Consider the following 25329-nt stretch of genomic DNA (forward strand, 5'->3'; position numbering starts at 1 on the left):
GCCTCGGACTCCCACCCCCCAGCCTTAGTATCTCAGCCCCCGTCCTCGGATTCCTGGCCCCTGGCTTCTATGACTCCCAACATCGGACTCTCGGGCCCTGTTCCCCCGGCCTCAAGGTTCTCGGCCCCAGCCTCTCCACTGCCACATGGTTGTGGGCTACCTCGTCCCACTGTCACATCATCTTTGCTCTCGCCTGACTTTACTGCTATTTCCAGCTCGTCCACTCAGAGACCAGCTTCTCAGTGCATTGGCTGCTGATATGCTGACTAGTAGTCAACAAAGTGAAAAATTGCCTTTGATCGGACAAGCTGGATGGACAGCTTTTCTCAAATTTAAAGCTGCTGGATCTACTGCAGAACCCCTGATTGAATCGCATGGAACCCCAGGGTTCCATGGAACACAATTTAGGAAATGCTGCTCTTGAGAATACTGGTTCAGTTTCCTCAATCTCTCGTCATGAGACTATCCCACCATCCCAATGATTAGCCTGGTGAATCCCTGTTGCACTTCCTCTAGGGCAAGTATATCCTTCTTTAGGAAAGGAAACCAAAATTGTAAACAATACAGCAGGTGTGGTCTCACCAAGGCTCTGTGCAATTGCAGCATGACATTTTTATTCCTGTACTCAAATTCCCTTGCAATGAAGACCAACAGACAATTTGCCTTCTGAATTGTTTGCTGCACCTGCATGCTAGCTTTTAGTGACTCATGAAAAAGGACATTCAAGTCCACTCAGGTCCCTTTGGACATCAACACTTCCCAACATCTCACCATCTGCCTTTCTGCTTTTTCTATCAAAATACATAGCTTCACACTTATTCACGTTATATTCCATCTGCCATGTTCTTGCCCATTCACTAAGCATGTCCAAATCCTCTTGAAGCCTCTTTGCATCCTCCTCACATCTTACTTTGCCACCTAGTATTGTGCCATCAGCAAGCTGGAAGTATGATGTTTATTCCCCAAATCCAAATCATCAATAAAGATTGTGGTCCCAGTAATGATTCTTATAGTATCCAACTAGTAACAGCCTGTCATCCTGAGAATGACCCATTTATTTCTACTCTGGTTTCTGTCTGTTAACCAATTCTCAATCCATACCAGCATATTACCACCAAACTCATGTGCTCTTAATTTAGTTGACTTTGTGGGACCTGAGCAGAAGCTTTCTGAAAATCCAAATACACATATGCACTTGTTCTCCTTTATCTATACTACAAGTAGTATCCTCAAAAAACTCCCACCAGATTTGTCAAACAAGATTTCATAAATCCATATTGCCTCTGCCCAATCATATCATTATTTTCTAAGTGTCCAGTTATCACATCCTTTGTAACAGACTCGTAATATTCTCCCTATCACTGACATCTGACTTTAGTTCACTGTTTTCCTTCTACGTCCCTTCTTAAATAGTGGGGTTACATTTTCTACTTTCCAGTCCTTTTTCTATTCCTTTAATGGATGTGGGCTTCGCTGGCTCGGGCAGTATCCCTAACTATCCTTGAGAAGGTGGTGGTGAGCTGCCTTTTTGAATCGCCGCAGTCCATGTGGTCGAGGAGCTCCCATAGTGCTGTCAGGGAGGCAGTTCCAGGATTTTGACCCAGCGAAGGGATGGCAAGTCAGGATTGTGTTTGATTTGGAGGGAAACTTGGTGGTGGTCTTCCCATGTATCTGTTGCCCTTGTCCTTCTAAATAGTTGTAGTCAAGGGTTTGGAAGGTGCTGTCAAAGGAGCCTTGGTGAGTTCCTACAGTGCATATTGTAGATGGTACAGACTGCTGCTACTGTGCCTTGGTTGTGGCGGGAGTGAATGTTTGTGGAAGGGATGTCAATCAACTGGCCTGCTTTGCCCTGAATGGGGTCAAGATTCTTGAGTGTTGTTAATGCTGCATTCTTCCAGGCAAGTGGAGAGTATTCCATCACACTTGTGCCTTGTAGACTGTGGACAAGCTTTGGAGAGTCAGAAGTGAGTTCCTCTCTGCAGGATTCCTGGCCTCTGACTTGTTCTTGTAGCCACAATTTTTATATGGCTGATCCAGTTGAGTTTCGGGTCAATGGTAACCCCTAGTTGTCGAAAGTAGGAGGTTCAATGATGGTAATATAATTGAATGTCAAGGGGCAAGGGTTAGATTCTCTCTTGTTGGAGATGGTCATTTCTTGGCATGAATATTACTTGCCACGTCTGGCTATTGTCCAGGTCTTGTTGCACAAGGACATGGACTATTTCAGTATCTGACAAGTCGTGAATGGTGCTGAACATTCCACAACTATCAGTGAACATTCCCCACTTTTGAACCACGGATGGAAGGTTATTGATGAAGCAACTGAAGATGATTGGGACTAGGATATTCCCTTGAGGAATTCCTGCAGTGACATCATGGAGCTGAGATGACTGACCTCCAATAACCACAACCATCTTAATTTGTGCTAAGTATGACTCCAACCAGCAAAGGGTTTTCCCCCTGATTCCCATTGACTCTAGATTTGCTAGGGCTCCTTGATGCTACATTTAGTCAAATATAACTTTGATATCAGCAGCAGTCACTCTCACCTCTAGAGTTCAGCTCTTTTTGTCCATGCTTAGATCAATGCTGTAATGATTAGGAGCTGAGCAACCTTGGCAAAACCCAAACTGAATGTCCATGAGCAGGTTATTGCTGAGTAAGTGCTGCTTGATTGCATTGTTAATTACTCCTTCCATCATTTTACTGATGATCGAGAGTAGAATGATGGGGAGGTAATTGGCCAGGTTGGATTTGTCCTACTTTTTGTGTACAAGACATACCTGGATAATTTTTCACATTGCCGGGTAGGATTCCAGTGATATAGCTGTTCTGACTTGCTAGGGGTGCAGCAAGTTCTGGACCACAAGTCTTCAGTACTATTGCTGGAACGTCAGGACCCATAGACTTTGCAGTATCTAGTGCCTTCGGCCATTTCTTGATGATATGTGGAGTGAATCAACTTGCCTGAAGACTGGCATCTGTGATGCTGGGGACCTCTGGAGGAGAACGAGGTGAATCATCCACTCGGCACTTCTGGCTGAAGATTGTTGCGAATGTTTCAGCCTTATCTTTGGCACTGATGTGCCAGGCTCACCTATCATTGAAGATGGGGATATTTGTGGAGCCTCCTCATCCATTGAGAAGTTTAATTGTCCACCACCATTCACGGTTGGATGTGCAGGACTGCAGAGCTTGGATCTGATCCATTGGTTGTGGGATTGCTTAGCTCTGTCTATCACTTGCTGCTTTTGCTGTTTGGCATGCACTTAGTCCTGCTTTGTTGCTTCACTAGGTTGGCACCTCTTGTTGGCTCACTCACCACCTGCCACAGACCCAGACCAGCAGCAATATCCATTAGGACTTGACTAGTTTGGTCTGTGGCGGTGCTACCAAACATTAAAGTTCCCCAACCAGAGTACATTCTGCATCCTTGCCACCATCAGTGCCTCCTCCAAGTGGTGTTCAAAATGGAGGAGTACTGGTTCAATAGCTGGGGGAGGGTGGTATGTAATAATCAGCAGGGGAATTTCTTGCCCACGTTTGACTTGAGGCCATGAGACTCCATGGAATCTGGGGTCGATATTGAGGACTCCCGGGGCAACTTCCTCCTGACTGTATAACACTATGTCACCAAAAGAAAAAATGCTGGAAAATCTCAGCAGGTCTGGCAGCATCTGTAAGGAAAGGGAAGAAAAAAGCTTTGACAAAGGGTTATCTGGACTCAAAACATCACCGCTTTTCTCTCCTTACAGATGCTGCCAGACCTGCTGAGATTTTCCAGCATTTTCTCTTCTGGTTTCAGATTCCAGCATTTGGTAATTTGCTTTTTACCACCATGTCAACATCTCTACTGGGTCTGTCCTACTGGTGGGAAGGGGACATATCCAGGAATGGTGATGGTGGTTCAAATCAAAGCCAGAAAATGCTGGAAAATCTCAGCAGGTCTGATAGCATTTGTCGAGAGAGAACAGAGTTAACATTTCAAGTCTGGATGACCCTTCATCAGAGCTGGTGATGGTGGTGTTTGGGACACTACCATCAGTATGACTTTCAAGCAGTTGCTTGGCTAGTCTGTGAGACTGTTCCCTCAATTTTGGCACAAGCACCCAGATGTCCCAGATGTTAGTATGGAGGGCTTTGCAGTGTTGACAGGGCTGGGTTTGCCCTTGTTGTTTCTGTTGCTTAGGTCAATGTTGGGCGATCCATCTGATTTCATTCCTTTTTGTAGACTTTGTAGCAGTTGGATACAACTGAGTGGCTTGCTGGGCCATTTCAAAGTGCAGCTAAGAGTCAACTATAAGTTTGGAGTTACGTGGGCCAGACCAGGTAAAGACAGTTGCTTTCCTTCCCTGTAGGTCATTACTGAACCAGATAGATTTTTACAACAATCAACAATGGTTTCATGGTAGCATTGCACTTTCAATTCCAGATTTTTTTTATTGAATTCAAATTTGAATCTGGGTCCCCAGAACATTTCCCTGGGTCTCTGTATTACTAATCTAGTGACAATACCACTATGCCACCACCTCCCCATCAGATGCTGTTGTAAACCATGTAATACTTCTTTAAATACTAGCCAGTGCCTGTCTTCTGTCAATTTGTTTAATCCACCATAGCCAAGTTGTCCCTCATACCTTTATAACTTCCTTTGTTCAGGTTTAAGATGCTGTATCAGAATAAACTATATCATTTTTAAACTTAATGTAAAATTCTATCATATTATGGTCACTGTTTCCTAAAGGCTCCTTTACAGAAAGGTTTCGGTTAACGAATTCTCATTACAAAATACTAAATTTAAAGTAGCCTGTCCCTAGTTTGCTCTTTAACTTACTACTTGAAACCCATCTCATACACACTCCAGGAATTCCTCTGCTTCAGCATTAGTGTTAGGTATGTTTCTCTAGTCTATATGCAAATTGAAGTCACCCATTTTTACTGCATGTTACATGCAGCTCTAATTTCCTGATATATACCATGCCCAAAGTTACCACTGGCTTGTTGACCTACAAACACCTCCCACCAATTTCTGCTGCCCCTTGCTGTTTCTTCGCTCCACCCAAACTGATTTTACATTTTCATCCTACAATCTAAGATCCTCTCACTAATGTACTGTCTCATCCCTTATTAACATCGCTAGTCCACTTCCTTTTCCTTTTTTGTTTATCCTTCCTAAATTTTGAATATCCTTGAATAATCACTTTCCAGATTTGTCATCCTGTAACTATGTATCCATAATGACAATTAAATCGTACCCATTTACCTCATCTACCTTGTTGCAAATGCTGCATGTGTTCAGATAGAATGCGGAATAATGTTTTAAAAATAAAGTTAAGGGCATTCCAGCCCTCTTTATTGCTTACTTTCGCTTTGTCTGCCTTCTCATTTTGCTTACTACTTTTCTACTTCCGGTTACCACTTTTGCTTCCACCCCAGTCTGAGCTCCTTCTTAGATTCCCATGCCCCTGCCAACCTAGTTTAGATTAGATTCTCTGTAGTTGGAATTGGTCACCGCCTGGCACTTGTGTGGCATGAATGTAACTTGCCACTTATTAGTCCAATCTTGAATGTTGTCCAGATTTTGCTATAATGGGCATGGACTGCTTCAGTGTCAGCAAACATCCTCTCTTCTGATTTTATGATGCAGAGTAGGTCAAGAATGAAACAGCCGTAGATGGGACCTAGGATACTACCCTAAGGAACTCCTGCAGTGCTATCCTGGGACTGAAGTGATTGACCTCCAATAACCATAATCATCTCCTCAATATATCTTATTTGACGCATCAGTTGGAAAGGAGAAAAGAAGATCTTTTGCTTCATGTAATCTAAATGCTTCTGTATAGAATATAGAGTCATAGAGGTTTACAGCATGGGAAAAGGCCCTTCGGCCCAACTTGTCCATGCCGCCCTTTTTTTAAAATCCTAAGCTAATCCCAATTGCCCGCATTTGGCCCATATCCCTCTATACCCATCGTACCCATGTAACTATCTAAATGCTTTTTAAAAGAAAAAATTGTACCCGCCTCTACTACTACCTCTGGCAGCTTGTTCCAGACACTCACCACCCTCTGTGTGAAAAAAGTGCCCCTCTGGACACTTTTGTAACTCTCCCCTCTCACCTTAAACCTATGCCCTCTAGTTTTAGACTCCCCTACCTTTGGGAAAAGATATTGACTATCAACCTTGTCTATGCCCCTCATTATTTTATAGACCTCTATAAGATCACCCCTCAGTCTCCTACGCTCCAGAGAAAAAAGTCCCAGTCTATCCAGCCTCTCCTTATAACTCAATCCATCAAGTCCCAGTAGCATCCTCGTAAATCTTTTCTGCACTCTTTCTAGTTTAATAATATCCTTTCTAAAATAGGGTGACCAGAATTGCACACAGTATTCCAAGTGTGGCCTTGCCAATGTCTTGTACAACTTCAACAAGACATTCCAACTCCTATATTCAATGTTCTGACCGATGAAACCAAGCATGCCGAATGCCTTCTTCACCACTCTGTCCACCTGTGACTCCACTTTCAAGGAGCTATGAACATGTACCCCTAGATCTCTTTGTTCTGTAACTCTCCCCGGCACCCTACAATTAACTGAGTAAGTCTTGCCCTGGTTCAATCTACCAAAATGCATCACCTCGCATTTGTCTAAATTAAACTCCATCTGCCATTCGTCAGCCCACTGGCCCAATTGATCAAGATCCTGTTGCAATAGGAGATAACTTTCTTCACTGTCCACTATGCCACCAATCTTAGTGTCATCTGCAAACTTACTAACCATGCCTCCTATATTCTCATCTAAATCATTAATATAAATGACAAATAACAGTGGACCCAGCACTGATCCCTGAGGCACACCGCTGGTCACAGTCCTCCAGTTTGAAAAACAATTCTCTACAACCATCCTCTGGCTTCTGTCAAGAAGTGGAGATGCCGGCGTTGGACTGGGGTAAACACAGTAACAGTTTTAACAACACCAGGTTAAAGTCCAACAGGTTTATTTGGTATCAAATACCATTAGCTTTCGGAGCACTGCTCCTTCGTCAGATGGAGTGGAAATCTGCGCTCAAACAGGGCACAGAGACACAAAATCAAGTTACAGAATACTGATTAGAATGCAAATCTCTACAGCCAACCAGTTCTTAAAGATACAGACAATGTAAGTGGAGGAGGGAGCATTAAGCACAGGTTAAAGAGATGTGTATTGTCTCCAGACAGTACAGGAGGCAAGCTGTGGGGGTTACTGATAGTGTGACATAAAGCCAACATCTTGGTTTAGGCCATCCTCATGTGTGCGGAACTTGGCTATCAGTTTCTGCTCAGCGACTCTGCGCTGTCGTGTGTCGTGAAGGCCGCCTTGGAGAACGCTTACCCGAAGATCAGAAGCCGAATGCCCGTGACCGCTGAAGTGCTCCCCCACAGGAAGAGAACAGTCTTGCCTGGTGATTGTCGAGCGGTGTTCATTCATCCGTTGTCGTAGCGTCTGCATGGTTTCCCCAATGTACCATGCCTCGGGACATCCTTTCCTGCAGCGTATCAGGTAGACAACATTGGCCGAGTTGCAAGAGTAGGTACCTTGTACCTGGTAGATGGTGTTCTCACGTGAGATGATGGCATCCGTGTCGATGATCCAGCACGTCTTGCAGAGGTTGCTGTGGCAGGGTTGTGTGGTGTTGTGGTTACTGTTCTCCTGAAGGCTGCGGACAATGAAGGTCACCCCCACTTCTTGCCTTCAAACAACCGCACAACCTCAAACGGACCATTGTCCATAAGGTTAAATCTCACGGGATCATGGGCATTTGGCTTCTGATCTTCGGGTAAGCATTCTCCAAGGTGGCCTTCACGACACATGACAACGCAAAGTCGCTGAGCAGAAACTGATAGCCAAGTTCCACACACCGGCCTAAACCGAGATGTTGGCTTTATGTCACACTATCAGTAACCCCCACAGCTTGCCTCCTGTCCTGTCTGGAGACAATACACATCTCTTTAACCTGTGCTTAATGCTCCCTCCTCCACTCACATTGTCTGTATCTTTAAGAACTGGTTGGTTGTAGAGATTTGCACTCTAATCAGTATTCTGTAACTTGATTTTGTGTCTCTGTGCCCTGTTTGAGAGCAGATTTCCACTCCAGCTGACGAAGGAACAGCGCTCCAAAAGCTAATGGTATTTGCTACCAAATAAACCTGTTGGACTTTAACCTGGTGTTGTTAAAACTGTTATTCTGTCAAGAAGACAATTTTGTATCCATTTAGATACCTCACCCTGGATCCCGTGAGATTTAGCCTTATGCAACAACCTACCATGCGGTACTTTGTCAAAGGCCTTGCTAAAGTCCGTGTAGACAACATCAACTGCACTGCCCTCATCTACCTTCTTCGTTACCCCTTCAAAAAACTCAATCAAATTTGTGAGACATGATTTTCCACTCACAAAACCATGCTGACTGTCCCTAATCAGTCCTTGCGTCTCTAAATGCCCGTAAATCCTGTCTCTCAAAATACCTTCCAACAATTTATCCACCATAGATGTGAGGCTCATTGGCCTGTAGTTCCCAGGCTTTTCCCTGCAGCAATATGGTGCTAGAACATTCTCATTCAGTATTTTCACCTTTGTTTTGCCACATATCAGGTCTCTTTCCACAGAGGAGTCACTGTGGATTTCTTTATTAATTTTTACACTGCAGTCCATACTGCAGTAAAACTAATGATGCCTCACAGCATAGTCCATAGTTCAGCTGCAGTCATTCCATTTTTTTGAGGCAATGTAGACAATTTAAAAAAGGAATTAAATGATGATATACCTGCACTTCAGTGTTAAATGTTTGCATTTCTGAGAAAAAATGCTGCTCCCTTTTCTCAGTGACTAACATTGATATCACATCAGCACAAATTACAGAGTATGAATCTCTCCCTTCCTGCATTTTGCTATCAAATCACATTCTTTTGATTATTCTAGATTGTGCAACATCTTTCTCTTAAGTATTTTGAATTGGTGAATGGTGGTGTATGTCAGGGTGTGGGTGCGATGAGGACAATGCTATTAATATTGATATTAGTCAACAAAGTTGGTAAGAATAGGTTGAAGGTGGCATCAATCAGATTCATAACTGATCCACTGGTACTGTTTTTCACAGGATCTTGATTATAAGGGAATAAGCCAAAACTTATCCAATAGGTTGTCCAGCCTCCAATTAGTTGATTTTGCTATCATTCATTTCTGGATATCACTGCATGAGTCGACAAATAATGCATTGCGACCTAATGAACGGTATGAGACAGTGGTCACAGTAGTGAGTTTTTCAAACATCAGAACGTGTCCTGATACAGTCAAATGGACTGTCAAAACCAGACTTCTGGAGAGCACAGTTTCGATCGTTGAATGAGGAGCGACATGTTTCTATATATCAGGGTGAGATCTACAACCATCAGTGTTCCTACCCACCACTGCCAAACCCATGAGCTTAGCCAGACATTTAGTTAATGATGAAGTAGAGAATCCAAGATTCTTTCTCAAGGGAAATAGAGGGGAAATTTGAGGGACAATCAACTCAGACTTTCTTTGTACCAGCTCATACGCTGCAAAATTCCTCTGAAGTTACCACTCACTCAGTTTCACAGATTTTTTTTTGTTCTTTCATGGGTTGTGGCATTGCTAGCCAGGTCAGTCAATAGTTGTTGTCCATTCCTAATTGTCCTTGAACTGAGCAGCTTGCTAATCCATTTCAGACTAGCTTTCAATTCTCGATGTTATTAACTGAATTCAAATTCCATCAGCTGCCTGTAATGGGATTTGAACCCGTATTCCAAGAACATTAGTCTGGCCCTCTGGATTACTCGTCCAGTGAAATTATCACTGTGCCACAAACTCCGAAAATCCAGCCCCGTATTTTCAGACCCAGTCAGGTGTGGGAACTGGAAATGGAGGCTAGTTCCATGTCTGATCCTGCATAGCATGCTTTAGGCATTGCCCACTGCAGTTTTCAATATTCCTGGCAATTAAGGGCCAGGAAGCAAGCTCACCATCCGAAAAGGGAAGGCAGGTGGGATTCTGACACTGGGGAGTCATGGGAGGCCTGCCAGCACTCAGTGATCAGCAGTCTCACTAGCCAAAGTGGGATCTCAGCATGGAGACTGCAAAGGAGAAGGTCAAGGTAAGTTGCTTACTTCATTAATGCCATAACTGCCTTGCAATGATTCAGGAGGGGTAACCCCTCCAAGGATGACCAACAGGTGCAGCTGCAGCCTGTGGTTGTAATGGGTCTGAGAGTGAATGGGGGGGTCACTTGTTTGATCTTTGAATCCCTCCCCCACTTCCGCTCTAAGTCCATCATGTTGACCTGATGGACTGCCGACATTGCCAACTGTAAATCTCAATTGCTGTGGCAATAAGGCCTCAGTCAGCTCATTCATTGAAGATAATTGCGCCCTCATTGAAAATGCCTTGGGGTCGAGGATGTGGCAGAAAACTGGCAGGGTGTCCAGCAGCGCACCCACTGCCTCCAATCCCAATCCATTTGAAAATCCAACCCATGGAATAACTTGAGGGGGAGAGGCCATTAATTGGAGAAAAATCAAACAGTCATTTTTTTCTCATTAAGAGGAATCTCACCCCCAAGTGGCTAGACTACAGACTGAAATTAGCATGGTTCTGGAAGAAGTTTCATTCCACAGTATCATCCTCATTTTAGAAAGTGGTGCGCTGAGGCACAGCAAAAAAATATTTTTAAATGAGGGGAGCAGTACAATAATGCAAACAATACAATGCTCAGAATAAATCTTTTCAAATTAACCTTCTTTAACCAGTATCATGCCACTTCTATTTAACAATCTGTGCATCAGATTTGATCCACGAACCTTAAGACTATCCTTATCTCCAATTTCAGTAACATAGCTTCAGTACTGGTCAATTATATGAACTTTTTGAATCTTGTTTCTGATAGTCCTCAAATTCTTCATTTTTCTAGTTTTATTAAAACTTATGTTTTCTTCCCTCACTTTGTGAGTAAACACATTGCTACACTGAAACATAGCAGTCAAACCCTTCAATCACTGATTTGTGCTGAGTTATAACTGTTTTTGGGCAAGGGCAGGAGTCAGGCTGTAACAGTTGGCCAGTGTTTGAGTTCCTAATTGCTATCCTCCTGGAAAGCACATCAGGTGATGATAGGATTGCGCCCAAGTGTAGTGCCATCCATGGTCAAATAACTTGTCGGCATTTCACCAGATGCAAGTGATCGCTTGACTATCCAGATGCCTGTGATAAGCAGCCACTTGGGTTTGGTCCAGAAATAATTGTGTACCAACCTTAGCCAGCGCTTTTAGATAGGGAGAATATTTAGGCACTTTTTTCTCGTTGAACTGATATTTCATTCTGGTATAAAAAAAAGTTTTATGTATTCAAATTTGAAAGTAATTGCACGCACAATGAGTTTTGCGCTCATTGAAAATTGTTTCCTAAATCACTTTACTTTAATAAAGTTAGACATTATTGAAGAATCGGGTTTGGTTTAGCCTACAAGCACATTTATGTTCAAAACTGAACACAATGTGATAGTAACATGAGACCTGTTGGCAGGTGTCCAGTGTTTGGAGGAGCATTTTTGGAGTCAGCTGATTCATTCTGTTCAGTTAAACCCTGTCCTTCTTGATTCTGACTGAACTTCCCAGTGTGGTCTGAGAAGCCTAACAGGCTAATTTTATTGAGCGAACATGTTTGGCAAATGCAAACGGTTTGAGGAGTGGGGGGGAAGCAGAGGGATGCAGGGAAGTGGCCACTTTAAATACTGTGTTCTAATCATAGAACCATAGAAAATTACAGCTCAGAAACAGGCCTTTAGGCCCTTCTTGTCTGTGCCGAACCATTTTTTGCCTCGTCCCACTGACCCGCACTTGGACCATATCCCTCCACACCCCTCTCATCCATAAACCCGTCCAAGTTTTTCTTAAATGTTAAAAGCATTTAACACTTTATCCGGCAGCTCATTCCACACTCCCACCACTCTCTGTGTGAAGAAGCCCCCCCTAATATTCCCTTTAAACTTTTCTCCTTTCACCCTTAACCCATGCCCTCTGGTTTTTTTCTCCCCTAGCCTCAGTGGAAAAAGCCTGCTTGCATTCACTCTATCTATACCCAATGTTTGATGGTGTAACAATTCTCCTGATGATTCAATTCCTGAGCACCATTGTCAGTCAGTGTTTGACCATTATTTCCCAAACCTTATTAAACATGAGTTCAGGCTGCCATTCCAGTCACCTGTTCAATCTTCCCTGCAGTGCACTGTGGGCAGACACTCTGATATGCATCTTGTATTCCCCAAAGTCATGTTAACGAGAGGTTTTACAAAGGGGAAGTTGTTAAACAATTTGCCTCCAGACAGAACAAGGGATAAACGGCAGGGGTTGGACAAGGGAGGATGCTTACGTGTCAGTGGCTGACTCTTGCTGCAATTCAGTGCTGGCCACAGGATTCAGAGCTCATTTCAGCTGCAACTTCACATTTACTGAATACCAGGATACTGAAGCCCCTTTAATAAATGAGGACTTATTGATTAATTATTCCATTTTGAGGTGAGTCAATTAACAGACCTCGCTAAAAATCACACAGGAAATGCAGAGCCCTAGGTAGCTTTACTTCCATTTACTAGTTAAACAAATTAATATAAACCTACACTGAAAGCCCGCTTAACTCACAAATTCTCATGGTTTCAATAATGTATTCTCCTGAATTACCAGACTGCTGAATGTAAAGCATAGATTATCATAGAAAACTTGTTTTTAATAACGCGATTAGCACAACATTCTGTATACTGCATCCTAAATGAAATTGCATGATTTAGTCTTGCAATATGCCTCAGTATTAATTGAACTGGCAAACTCAAAAAGCCAGAATTGATGTTATTATACGTCAAAGAACAAAACAGCACAGGAACAGGCCCTTCGGCCCTCCAAGCCCGCGCCGCTCCCTGGTCCAAACTAGACCATTCTTTTGTATCCCTCCATTCCCACTTCGTTCATGTGGCTATCTAGATAAGTCTTAAACGTTCCCAGTGTGTCCGCCTCCACCACCTTGCCCGGCAGCGTATTCCAGGCCCCCACCGCCCTCTGTGTAAAATACGTCCTTCTGATATCTGTGTTAAACCTCCTCCCCCCCTCACCTTGAACCTATGACCCCTCGTGAACTTCACCACCGACCTGGGAAAAAGCTTCCCACCGTTCACCCTATCTATGCCTTTCATAATTTTATACATCTCTATTAGGTCACCCCTCATCCTCCGTCTTTCCAGTGAGAACAACCCCAGTTTACCCATTCTCTCCTCATAACTAAGCCCTTCCATACCAGGCAACATCCTGGTAAACCTCCTCTGCACTTTCTCTAAAGCCTCCACGTCCTTCTGGTAGTATGGCGACCAGAACTGGGCGCAGTATTCCAAATGCGACCGAACCAACGTTCTATACAACTGCAACATCAGACCCCAACTTTTATACTCTATACCCCGTCCTATAAAGGCAAGCATGCCATATGCCTTATTCATTACCTTCTCCACCTGTGACGTCACCTTCAAGGATCTGTGGACTTGCACGCCCAGGTCCCTCTGCGTATCTACACCCTTTATGGTTCTGCCATTTATCGTATAGCTCCCTCCTACTTTAGTTCTACCAAAATGCATCACTTCGCATTTATCTAGATTGAACTCCATCTGCCATTTCTTTGTCCAAATTTCCAGCCTATCTATATCCTTCTGTAGCCTCTGACAATGTTCCTCACTATCTGCAAGTCCAGCCATTTTCGTGTCGTCCGCAAACTTACTGATCACCCCAGTTACACCTTCTTCCAGATCGTTTACATAAATCACAAACAGCAGAGGTCCTAATACAGAGCCCTGCGGAACACCACTAGTCACAGGCATCCAGCTGGAAAAATACCCTTCCACTACCACCCTCTGTCTTCTGTGACCAAGATGTGGAGATGCCGGCGTTGGACTGGGGTGAACACAGTAAGAAGTCTCACAACACCAGGTTAAAGTCCAACAGGTTTATTTGGTTGCAAATACATAAGCTTTCGGAGCACTGCTCCTTCGTCAGATGGAGTGGAAATGTGCTCTCAAACAGTGCAAACAGACACAAAATCAAGTTGCAGAATACTGATTAGAATGCGAATCCTACAGCCAGTGACCATCACACCACACAACCTTGCCACAGCAACTTCTGCAAGACGTGCCGGATCATCGATACGGATGCCATCATCTCACGTGAGAACACCATCTACCAGGTACACGGTACCTACTCTTGCAACTCGGCCAACATTGTCTACCTGATACACTGCAGGAAAGGATGTCCCGAGGCATGGTACATTGGGGAAACCATGCAGACGCTACGACAACGGATGAATGAACACCGCTCGACAATCACCAGGCAAGACTGTTCTCTTCCTGTGGGGGAGCACTTCAGCAGTCACGGGCATTCAGCCTTGGATCTTTAGGTAAGCGTTCTCCAAGGCGGCCTTCACGACACACGACAGTGCAGAGTCGCTGAGCTGAGTTGGATTTATGTCACATTATCAGTAACTCCCACAGCTTGCCTCCTGGGCTTGCAGAATATCACTAGCTGTTCTGTCTGGAGACAATACACATCTCTTTAACCTGTGTTTAATGTTCCCTCCACCCACATTGTCTGTACCTTTAAGACCTGGCTAGCTGTAGGATTCGTATTCTAATCAGTATTCTGCAACTTGATTTTGTGTCTGTTAGCACTGTTTGAGAGCACATTTCCACTCCATCTGACGAAGGAGCAGTGCTCCAAAAGCTTATGGTATTTGCTACCAAATAAACCAGTTGGACTTTAACCTGGTGTTGTGAGATTTCTTATTCTGTGACCAAGCCAGTTCTCCACCCATCTAGCCACCTCCCCCTTTATCCCATGAGATCCAACCTTTTGCACCAACCTACCAAGAGGGACTTTGTCAAACGCTTTACTAAAGTCCATATAGACGACATCCACGGCCCTTCCCTCGTCAACCATTCGAGTCACTTCTTCAAAAAACTCCACCAGGTTAGTGTGGCATAACCTCCCTCTCACAAAACCATGCTGACTATCGTTAATGAGTTTATTCCTTTCTAAATGCGCATACATCCTATCTCTAAGAATCCTCTCCAACAACTTCCCTACCACGGACGTCAAGCTCACCGGCCTATAATTTCCCGGGTTATCCTTCCTACCCTTCTTAAATAACGGGACCACATTAGCTATCCTCCAATCCTCTGGGACCTCACCTGTGTCCAGTGACGAGACAAAGATTTGCGTCAGAGGCCCAGCGATTTCATCTCTCTTCTCCCTGAGCAGCCTTGGATAGATTCCATCAGGCCCTGGGGATTTGTCAGTCTTTATATTCCCTAAAAAACCTAACACTTCCTCCCTTGTAATGGAGATTTTCTCTAATGGGTCAACACTCCCCTCCGAGACACTCCCAGTCAACACATCCCTCTCCTTTGTGAATACCGACGCAAAGTATTCATTTAGGATCTCCCCTACTTCTTTGGGCTCTAAGCATAATTCCCCACTTTTGTCCCTGAGAGGTCTGATTTTTTCCCTGACAACCCTTTTGTTCCTTACCTATGAATAAAATGCCTTGGGATTCCCCTTAATCCTGTCTACCAAGGACATTTTGTGACCCCTTTTTGCCCTTCTAATTCCTCGTTTCTAATTTAACGTCCTGTTAAATAATCAGGCTTAGCGCTGTGAAGTGGCGGTGCATTACAAGTGACTACTTTGTAAAAACAGCCTTCAATCAAAAAACCCAGATTGCAACTGGTGGAACTTTGCTGTGTGTAAACTGGTTGCTGCATTTCCTACACAACAGTAGCTGCACTTGAAAAGTACTTAATTAGTGGTGGAGTGCTTTTCGATGTTCTGAGATTGTGAAAGGTGCCATATAAATGCCAATTCTTTTCATCTATTTATTCACCAGTCTGGTATTGTTTAAAATCTGAAAGCAAGATAACCGGCTTACTGTTACGAAGAATGCATTTTGTTACATTTAGCTGAACAGAAAAGTTCTATGGTCGCTTCGAAAGGGATTGTTAATTATTGATAAGTGGTCAGCTTCATTGACTGAACAAATAGCTGCTGAATACAGCTGACACTCCAAGTTAATTGTGTGTAACCTACAAAAAAGGAACTTTTATTTTTCACCTATAAACTATGTCACTTTACTCAAAACAAACAAAGGCCCTTTCTGTCAGAGGTCGTTTTTTCAGCTGTTTCTATTACCTCTTGTGTGCCAGCCTTTGATTGATATACATTGCTTATTTATGAATTGGCTGGGTCGACTCACAATGCTGAGAAAAAGGATATCGTAGCATGATGACATCTTTATTTTTTATGTGGCAATGTTATTGATAAGCCAAACAAGCCATACTGGAGTATTTTCTGTTATTTGTACTCTTGGAAAAATATTTATGGACTACTTGTGCTTGCGTATTCTGAAGGCACTTCAGCTTCATATGCTCCATCTATTGACTCTTAGGCTTGTTACAAGAAATTGCATCCTGCACTCTTTAAAGCACTAACTGCTAGTATATGTAAAAATTTATAACAGTTTCAGTTATCTCACTTTTTTGGCTATTCTTGATGTGCACACCTTGACAATAATTAGCTATTCAAGGAACATCATAGCAAAGCTCAATTCTGTCTCTCATCTGGCATTTACATTTGACAACTCCCTGCAAGGATGTTACTGGATGCAACAAGCATCAAGAACACTTGGCCTATTTTCCTCTCTATAACCTAGGGTAGCAAGGTCATTGACCTTGCTGAGGTCTGCTAACTCAACACGGACATGGGATCAAACCCGAGACTCTTTTTGTCTATATTTAGTTTCGCTGCTCACTAGATAAACTCCCCGAGTTATGAGGGAGGTTTAGGTGCATTTTCTGTACATAAAAAAACTGTTGAAACCAACTAGGTAATCAGTAGAGAATGAATACACAGTTGGAATCTGTGGAATATACAAAGCTATGTCTGGGAATTCTCAGGGGGTGGGCATTTTGTCGTTACTAGTCAGGTGATGCAAACTTTGGATCTATTGTGCCAGTTTTTGGGCATTATTAATGCCAAAATGTCATTTATGGTGAGCTGCACCTACTGCATTGTTGATAAGTGTGTTAGCATGCACAGTGCCCCACAAGCGCTATTTAAAGGGACCATTAACCAACTTAACCAACTGACTTCTGTTGTTTGTTTCTTTGACCATACAAGTGTTTTCTGTTTTCTAGAGTTCCTTAAAGTTGCTAAGTCTGCAGGAATGTACGGCAGGTACTGAAGGCCTTTTTGCTGATGTTAAGGCTTCCACTCAAAGCAACTGCTTCCAGACATGAGTGCATGAGGAGTTATTCTCTTTGGAATGTCGCATAGCTTAGAAAATGAAGAGTCCACACAGAGCAGTACAAGCTTCTGTAAGAGTGGGGAGGAGGAGGGAGAAATAGAGCTGTAGGTAGGAAGCCATATCAGCTCAGTGTGTTCAGGAAACAATTATGCCTAAAGCTTAGTGAGGAACAGTGTGTGTGTGAGACGCTTCAATAAGATCTTCCTATTGAAATCTGCCACCTGTTACAGCCTCAAAGCAGGGCAAGGACCAAATTGCCAATGGCTGTGTGTGGCTGAGTGTGACGGTGGTCATGAACTTTTAAGCATTAGGTTTCTCCCAGATTGAGGCTGGAGATCTTTCCCAACATCTCACAGTTTGCCATACAGTATTGCACAAGGGTGGTCACTGGCACTCATTATGCAATGAAGGCTAACATCATTCTCTCTTGTTAGAGATAAGAGGCTGGAGCAAGTCTCTGTGGTGCAATCGATTAGCGCATTCAGCTGTTAACCGAAAGGTTGGTTGTTTAATCCCACCCTTGACTGCTTAATCTAAAGGTCCTTTGTTTAATCTCGCTCTTCAGCACACAGCTACACAATGGGTCCCTTCGCTATCTCCAGTTTCACGAGCACTGCATGCTGCCCGATAGTGCATGTGCTATTGATTGCGCACACATTGCTTTGCGGACCCTGTACCGGAACTAAAAAGGAGTCAACTTTTTCAAAGTCTATCTGGTGTGTGACCATAGACACCAAGTCATGCAGGTCAATGCCAGATATCCTAATCACAGTCATGATGCTTAAATTCTGCAGCAGTCCAGTGCATACTTACATTTGAGCCACCCAGTAACAAACCACTGGGTGAATAAAAGCAAAATACTACTGATATTGGAAATCTGAAATAAAAACACAAAATGCTGGAAAAACTCAGCAGATCTTGCAGCATCTGTGGAGTGGGAAGCAGCGATAATGGCCAGAATTTTCCAGCCCTTCACTCCTGCAGCATCTTCTGGTCCTGCCAATGTGAACTGAGATTTCAATGGCTCGCTGGCCTCACTGCAGCTTAGGGCTGGATAATTCTATTCCATGTTTTGAGTCTGTATGAAACGTTAACTCTGTTTATCTTTCCACAGATGCTACCAGACCTACTGAGTTTTTGCAGGATTTTCTGTTATTTAAGCCACTGGGAGACATGGTTGTCCATTGGTGAAATGCTGAAGACTCCAATGTGCAACCCTCACACACGTACTGAATGCATTCAATGAAGTCCATGCTGCCATGAAAAACATGATCGAGCAGACTGCTGGCATATGCTTCTGCTGTTTGGACCTCTCCAGAGGGGCCCTGCTATACATGGCAGTGTGGGTGTCCAGATGCATAGTGGTGTGCTGCATGCTGCACAGCCTCACCACCATGAGGGGACAGTCCTTGCACCACCATTAAAGCAGCTGAGGTTTAGAAGGAAGGAGCAACCTTGTGGCCCCTTCCTATTCAGTCTCTTTGTGGACAACCCATCTGTAACAATAAATACAACCAAAATTTCCGAATCACTCACAGTCAAACACCTTACCTTTCCTTTCTCACATGGCTATTACAAAGTTCATTTGGTCACAGTGTAAACATAAGAACAGCATAAATTAAATGCTCCAAACCAAATTCATATATCAAAACATATTGCATATTGTACAAAATAAGCTAATCTGATGATGACTTCTAATGAAAAGTCATGGACTTGATACAATGTTACCTCTATCTTTCTCTACCCATTCTGCCAGACCTACTGAGTATTTCAAGAATTTACTTTTTATTTGGGATAGGTTGAGGCTGTTTTTCTGTTTCTAATAAGATGTGATGTTGAAGCAGAATACATGAAGCTTTTGTTTTCATCTGAGTATGTTATACTTGACCTTGGCGTACTCTTAAATTTCAATTGGGTGAGACATCTTCGCTTTTCAGGAGTAAGTGCAGCAGCAGGTTTACTCACCTTAAATGAATTTCCAACTTAAACTGCTAGCTGAGAGTGGCAAGTGGTGGACAGCCCTGCATCATGCCCGAACAGATAAAAATATTCACTTCTTTCGGGTATTTAAGGGAAGCTACATCAGCCTGGGGATTAACTATATGAACACATCATTACAGTTTTGCTGAGCATTTTTAAAAAGAAACTGAGGAGAAATTTACTTCACAGCATGAACTGTGCGAGTGGCAATCACAAACATTCTAAGGAAAATGTTTGTTCCGCTGAGTGAATTCAAATCTGCTGATATGTCACAAGTTTACAAACACCATCATCATGTGATAACTGACTTGATTTATAAGTCCAGCCTAACCTTTTGCACTAAGGTCTAGCCCTGGAGGGAACAATCAGTTAGTACACAATAATCTATCTAACTTTAGAGTAAAAATTCATATATTAAAAATATTTTGCTCAAGTTTGCAACTAAGTAAGCAAGGGAATTAATCTCAGACATCTCATTAACAGTAAGGGCGTGATGTGAATGAAATATGTTTGGATAAAGTCAGTGGGCATTCTTGACAAAAAATGTTAGTGCCAAATCAAACACACCCATTGTTTAATGCAAAAAGAACAGCTATCTTGCGGAAATTAGCTGGTTGTCCCTTCTTATTATGGCTGCTGACAAACACAGATATGTAATAGCTTGGCCTCTGTATCATCGGACTATCATCCTCACCATTGAAAAGGATGAGAAAAGCATTCATGGATGCTGATTTTCTGACATTTGCTGTATAGTTTATGTACCTTATCCATTGCATTTTATGCGCAACTAAAATAGTTCGGCTGTATGAATTGCTTGTTTTGCTGAATATAGCATTTTTGGCTATTTCATTGGCAAATACAACTGTTCAAAGGGCTATTTAGTCCATGTTTGTGCACATGTTCACCAATATCGGAATTCAACTCAGACCAGATTTTTTCTTGTTTTGGCACATTTTATGACTAATCAATACAGTTCATCCAGAGTGAATTGTACCAATTACAGAAACCTCACAAATGAAAACTTGCTGCTTGTTAGGGATTCAGAAATAAATTGAAATCATATTGCACAATATTAGTAAGACAAATGATATGTTTGCATGAGTTTCCTCTTTTTGCTACTGTAACAGTCATTAAACCATTTTAAAATGAAACAGACTGATGCTTTATACAATATCGCACATATCTCTCAGTTCACTGGAACTAACTGCACTGATGTATCAGTATGCTTGATATTGATTTCTAGTTTGGTTATGCTCTACTAATCCTGGTTTGCTGATGAGAGCAAATTGCATTTTATATAAACTCCTTAACATATAAAAAGGTCCCAAGGCACATCACAGCGGAAGAATCGAATAGATGCCGAGCCACTGTGTGAGACAGAGGAAAACTAGGTCAAATAGATAAGCATTGAAACATTTTTGTTAAAAGTTGAGAAATAATTCCATAATGTAACTGGAACTACTACTCCTGGGTTTCTAAAAAAAAATTCAATTCTTAGTTATGGATCGTTCACCACTACACAAGGCAATATATTAATATTTTGATGCGCAGGAGCTAATTTTTAATCAAATTTTTTACTTATTCACACTAAACTCCAGAGTAAATGCATTTATTTATTACCACATATAAATCATGATATATTCAACTAGTGCTCTATTTGATAAGAGTTTTCATTTGTACTTAACAGATGAATCATTTCTGTTTGCATCCAAACAATTCTATATATTTCACTGGCTCAATCTATCATGCATTTTATGTCTTCACAGAATCATTGTATGCTGACTTACTGTTGCCCACTGGATCTCATCTCAGTAGCATCATGGCTTTAGAAATGGAGCAAAAAGTAAGCAAACTGACTTTTGGATTTCAGCGCAGCTCAACATCGGATGATGATTCTGGTTGCGTTTTGGAAGAATATGCTTGGGTTCCACCTGGCCTAAAACCAGAACAGGTAGGCAGGCCTGATCTTTCTCACATACATCAACATAATTTTTGAAAGGACTATTTGATAAAGTGGGTGGGTCAGGAGGGGAGAGAGAGAGCCTCTGGACAAATCCAACTTTTAAAAATCCTCTTCCTCCCCAACAAACCATCTCCTTAAATAGTTTATCTTTAATTCCCTTATTTAAGTCCTCATCTTCAGCTCAATGTTGCCCTCCTTTCAGGGAACCAATACTGGTCCAACCCGAATGCTTCCCCACCTACCATTGTTATTCTACTTTGTCTGATGGAACAGAACTCAATATCAAGTTATTTATTTCCCCAACACAAAGCACGCTGTTGATAGATCCTTTATTCAGTGGACAAGAAGGGAATAGGCAAAAGCATGCAGTTAGAGAAGAGCTTTGAATATAAATAGGAAGTATCAACACTGTAACACAAGAGATAACTGAGCCACTCTCAACAACTTAATTGTTTTAAGACTGCTTAAAAACACGTAATCATCATTAACATTTTAAAAGATACTCTGCATTTTTAAAGCTTGACCATTTGCCATAATTAAGAGTAACAGCTAGAATCTCTTGGAAAATGTTACATTTAGAAAATTAGCTTGATACATTTATGATGCACCATATATATAGTTATGAACCAATAAAATGCCCCCCAAAAATCTTTCAAAATAACAACTTTACAAAATTTATCCTGCTGTATCCACTGTTTATAGGGTAAAGGTTGCTGCGCTCTCACAATACGAATAGCAATCGGAAACATAGGAATGTTTTGAGCAAAAATGGGCTTTTTTTTCGATGCAAGTTCCTTTTACAATTGACAGTTTATGAACAACAGCGTATGTTGATGTGCCCCATTTTCAAAACAGCATGACGAACCTTTCATTGTCTTGTCCTGTCATTTAACGAAGAAAAGTTATACTGGACAATTAACACTTACAATGTTTGGAAGGAAAAACATGATATTGTCACAGAAATGTAATCATATGGACACCTAAACACACAAGTGAGATGTTGTTTTCCTGGCAGCAAAAGGACTCACTTAAGCTTCTTTAAAAATGATAATCAAACATACAAGCTATGATAACAGCTCATTGCAAAATAGTACAGCATTTGAAGATTGGGCACGTGTTTCTAAGATTTTTAGTTGGTAAGTCAACAATGGAGTTAAGGGCGTTTGAGCAAGCTTGTTAGCTTCTAAAGTGTTTCATGATTCACAGATTTCCACTAGCAAGCTCAAACTGCAGCCACAGCATTTAATAAGACGATAATGTCACAGGTTATCTGAGAGTTGCATTTATCAGGTTTCAATTCAAGGTTCTGTCATGAATTTTATGGATACCTTTCAGTTAACTGTATTGCAAAACAACTTTATCTTTTCACAAACTGAAAATAATACCCTTTAAGATGAAGAATTACATTCTTCCCACTCTTTCGTCTGGTTTTCAAATCCTAAGAGTTACCAATTGAATATGCTAGATATAAACACCACTCCAAATCATCTGCCTTGGTTTATTTGAATAAGCTGGTAGTATTCAGTTAATATATTGATTCTCAAAAGGGAAAAGTTGAGTTCATAGTCATGAAGAATTACTTCTGGTGAAAGTCTGAGGTTGAATCTGAATTATCAGACCGCTCCACAAAAGGCAAGCATGATGACAACCCTCATCAGTCTGTTTCAGCTCAACTACTTAAGGGATCTTGGGAGGGTTAAAAGGGAAATACTGTCCTGGTGTCAAAACTTGACAGTTGGGTTGTCAATGTGGAAAGACAGCATTCCTAAAATGCATGCATGGACATGGTGCTGCAAGCTGGAAGATCCATCAGGAAAATTTAGGGGGTCCTTCAAGAACCAGCAGGATGTGGCCGAGGAGGTCCGCAGGGGTGTGGAGTCTTGTTCTTGGATACAGTGCCAAAAGAGAGTACAATGATCTGATCAAAACAGGAATGGTAAGCGGCATAGCACATTCAAGTCCAAGTCCCCTCGTCTCGCTTCGCCAGTCTTCACTGGCATACTCCTCCTGAGACCAACAAACTTTCCAGGTGCACCCACGTCTCTCTCTCTCTCTCTCTCGTCTCCTCTTGACATCTCTGTCTAACCAGCCATCGCTGACATTCACCCTCATCGTATTGCAATGTCACACCCATCCCTCAATAACCCTCAACAAATGTCTTTCCATCCTTGCAAAACATTTCACTTCTCCCATTCATAATTCCCTTCTTTCCCTCCTTGCAGGAAGAGAGCACTGAACACCAGAGAGAGGCATAGAACCTGAGGTGGCTTCCAGTCATAGCTGCAGAGGAGGAAGTGCTAGAGATAAGCCAACTCTCCACATGCCTGGTCATTGGCAATGGAGAGATGGCGGTCTCCAATCTACTTGCTGTTGACAATGTAGCACAATTACATGGCAAATAACAGGTAGACCTGATGTCAGCAGCCATTGAAATATGATTATTTGCACAATGATGGCTTAGAAGCCTCCCAACTTGTCAGTTTTAATTCATATTTCCATCTCCCACGGGTCCTATAAACATATCATAGAAATCATAGAATCATAGAAACCCTACAGTGCAGAAGGAGGCCATTCGGCCCATCGAGTCTGCACCGACCACAATCCCACCCAGGCCCTACCCCCACATATTTTACCTGCTAATCCCTCTAACCTACACATCCCAGGACTCTAAGGGGCAATTTTTTAACCTGGCCAATCAACCTAACCCGCACATCTTTGGACTGTGGGAGGAAACCGGAGCACCCGGAGGAAACCCACGCAGACACGAGGAGAATGTGCAAACTCCACACAGACAGTGACCCGAGCCGGGAATCGAACCCGGGACCCTGGAGCTGTGAAGCAGCAGTGCTAACCACTGTGCTACCGTGCCGCCCTATCTCAAGAGCTGCTTTTAGAGGCAGACAAAGACTCCTCACAGGAGGTCACTCACTAGACTCATGCACCCCCCCATCAGCCCAGGTACAGGTAGTTGGTATGACACATAATGAAGCACACACTGCAAGTGAGTAGGAGCATGTGCTGAAAACAGGAACAGTAATGAAGCGTCCTGTCAGATGGCGCTGGGTTCTCCAAGCTCTGCTCAGTTAGACGGACACATCAAAAAAGTGCTCTAATCTGGAGAAACAACAGAAAATGTGAAAGGTTTTATCAGCCTTTCCAGAGGCACTGTGCACAACTGGAGAGCATCTCTAGCAAGAATGCCACAATGTCTCAGATCTTCATGCTGGTGTCTGTGTCCATGAAAAGAGTGGCCATCTGCATGGAGCATCAGGTGAGGCAGGCAACTGAGTGATTGGCTGCTCTCTCTGATGGCATGCATACCCAGATTGCTATTTTAAGCAGGATGAAGAAAGCCTATCTTGGCCATTCAGCACCTCACTGAAGTGCAGTGAATTGTACTCCAAGTGTTGGTTAGCAGGGAAGTGCAAGTAGGCCATGAAAGGAAAGCTAGAGGAAGGGAGACTCAGTTCAAAGTGCTACTATACATCCCCCCCGCCCCCCACTTCAATCAAAGCCCACATCCTGTTTCCTGCCCCAAAGGCCAAGTCTGTCCTTGCACACTTGCAGGTAGGACCATTGATGGGGCCTTTACTAGCTCCAAAAGTCTGTCTGAGCAGGGAAATGAAGAGTCCGGTTTGTAGTTACAAAAGGGTGTTCATAACACGATGCAACAGTGTCACATTTACTTTCAATGGCTAAGAATCATAAACCTTCCTTCAAAGCTATATTGCCTCCCCATTGTTACCTGCTGCCTGCCAAGGCCATCTACCTTGTGAAAAATGGTATGAAGACAATGACAGACAATCAATGTGTGGCTTTGAGATGAATCGTTAGCTATAGAATTGTTTTGTGCTGGAGGGGCTTAGAGGATTCAGAACTGGTGTGCCAGAATGCTGTTTAGATTAGCTGAAGTCAGTCCTAGGCATCCCTGCAGCTACATGAGTAGGTACAGGTGTTTCACATCAGGCTCCTCTTATGGTTCCTTCTCCTCTGAAGATATGCCCA

At 42.7% G+C, this 25329-nt stretch overlaps 1 protein-coding gene across 1 annotated transcript in view; it reads left to right on the forward strand.

The window, feature by feature from the left end:
* prickle1b (prickle homolog 1b) overlaps positions 1 to 25329 on the forward strand; it is a 213276-nt gene that overhangs the window by 144807 nt on the left and 43140 nt on the right. The window contains exon 2 of the mRNA XM_078220198.1: positions 21128 to 21312. Coding sequence (XP_078076324.1) covers positions 21181 to 21312 — 132 coding nt within the window. The 5' untranslated portion in view covers positions 21128 to 21180. The remainder of the gene's footprint in view (positions 1 to 21127; positions 21313 to 25329) is intronic.

This window comes from Mustelus asterias, chromosome 9 (genome assembly GCF_964213995.1).
Source record: "Mustelus asterias chromosome 9, sMusAst1.hap1.1, whole genome shotgun sequence".
In the NCBI taxonomy this organism is placed as follows: Eukaryota; Metazoa; Chordata; class Chondrichthyes; order Carcharhiniformes; family Triakidae; genus Mustelus; species Mustelus asterias.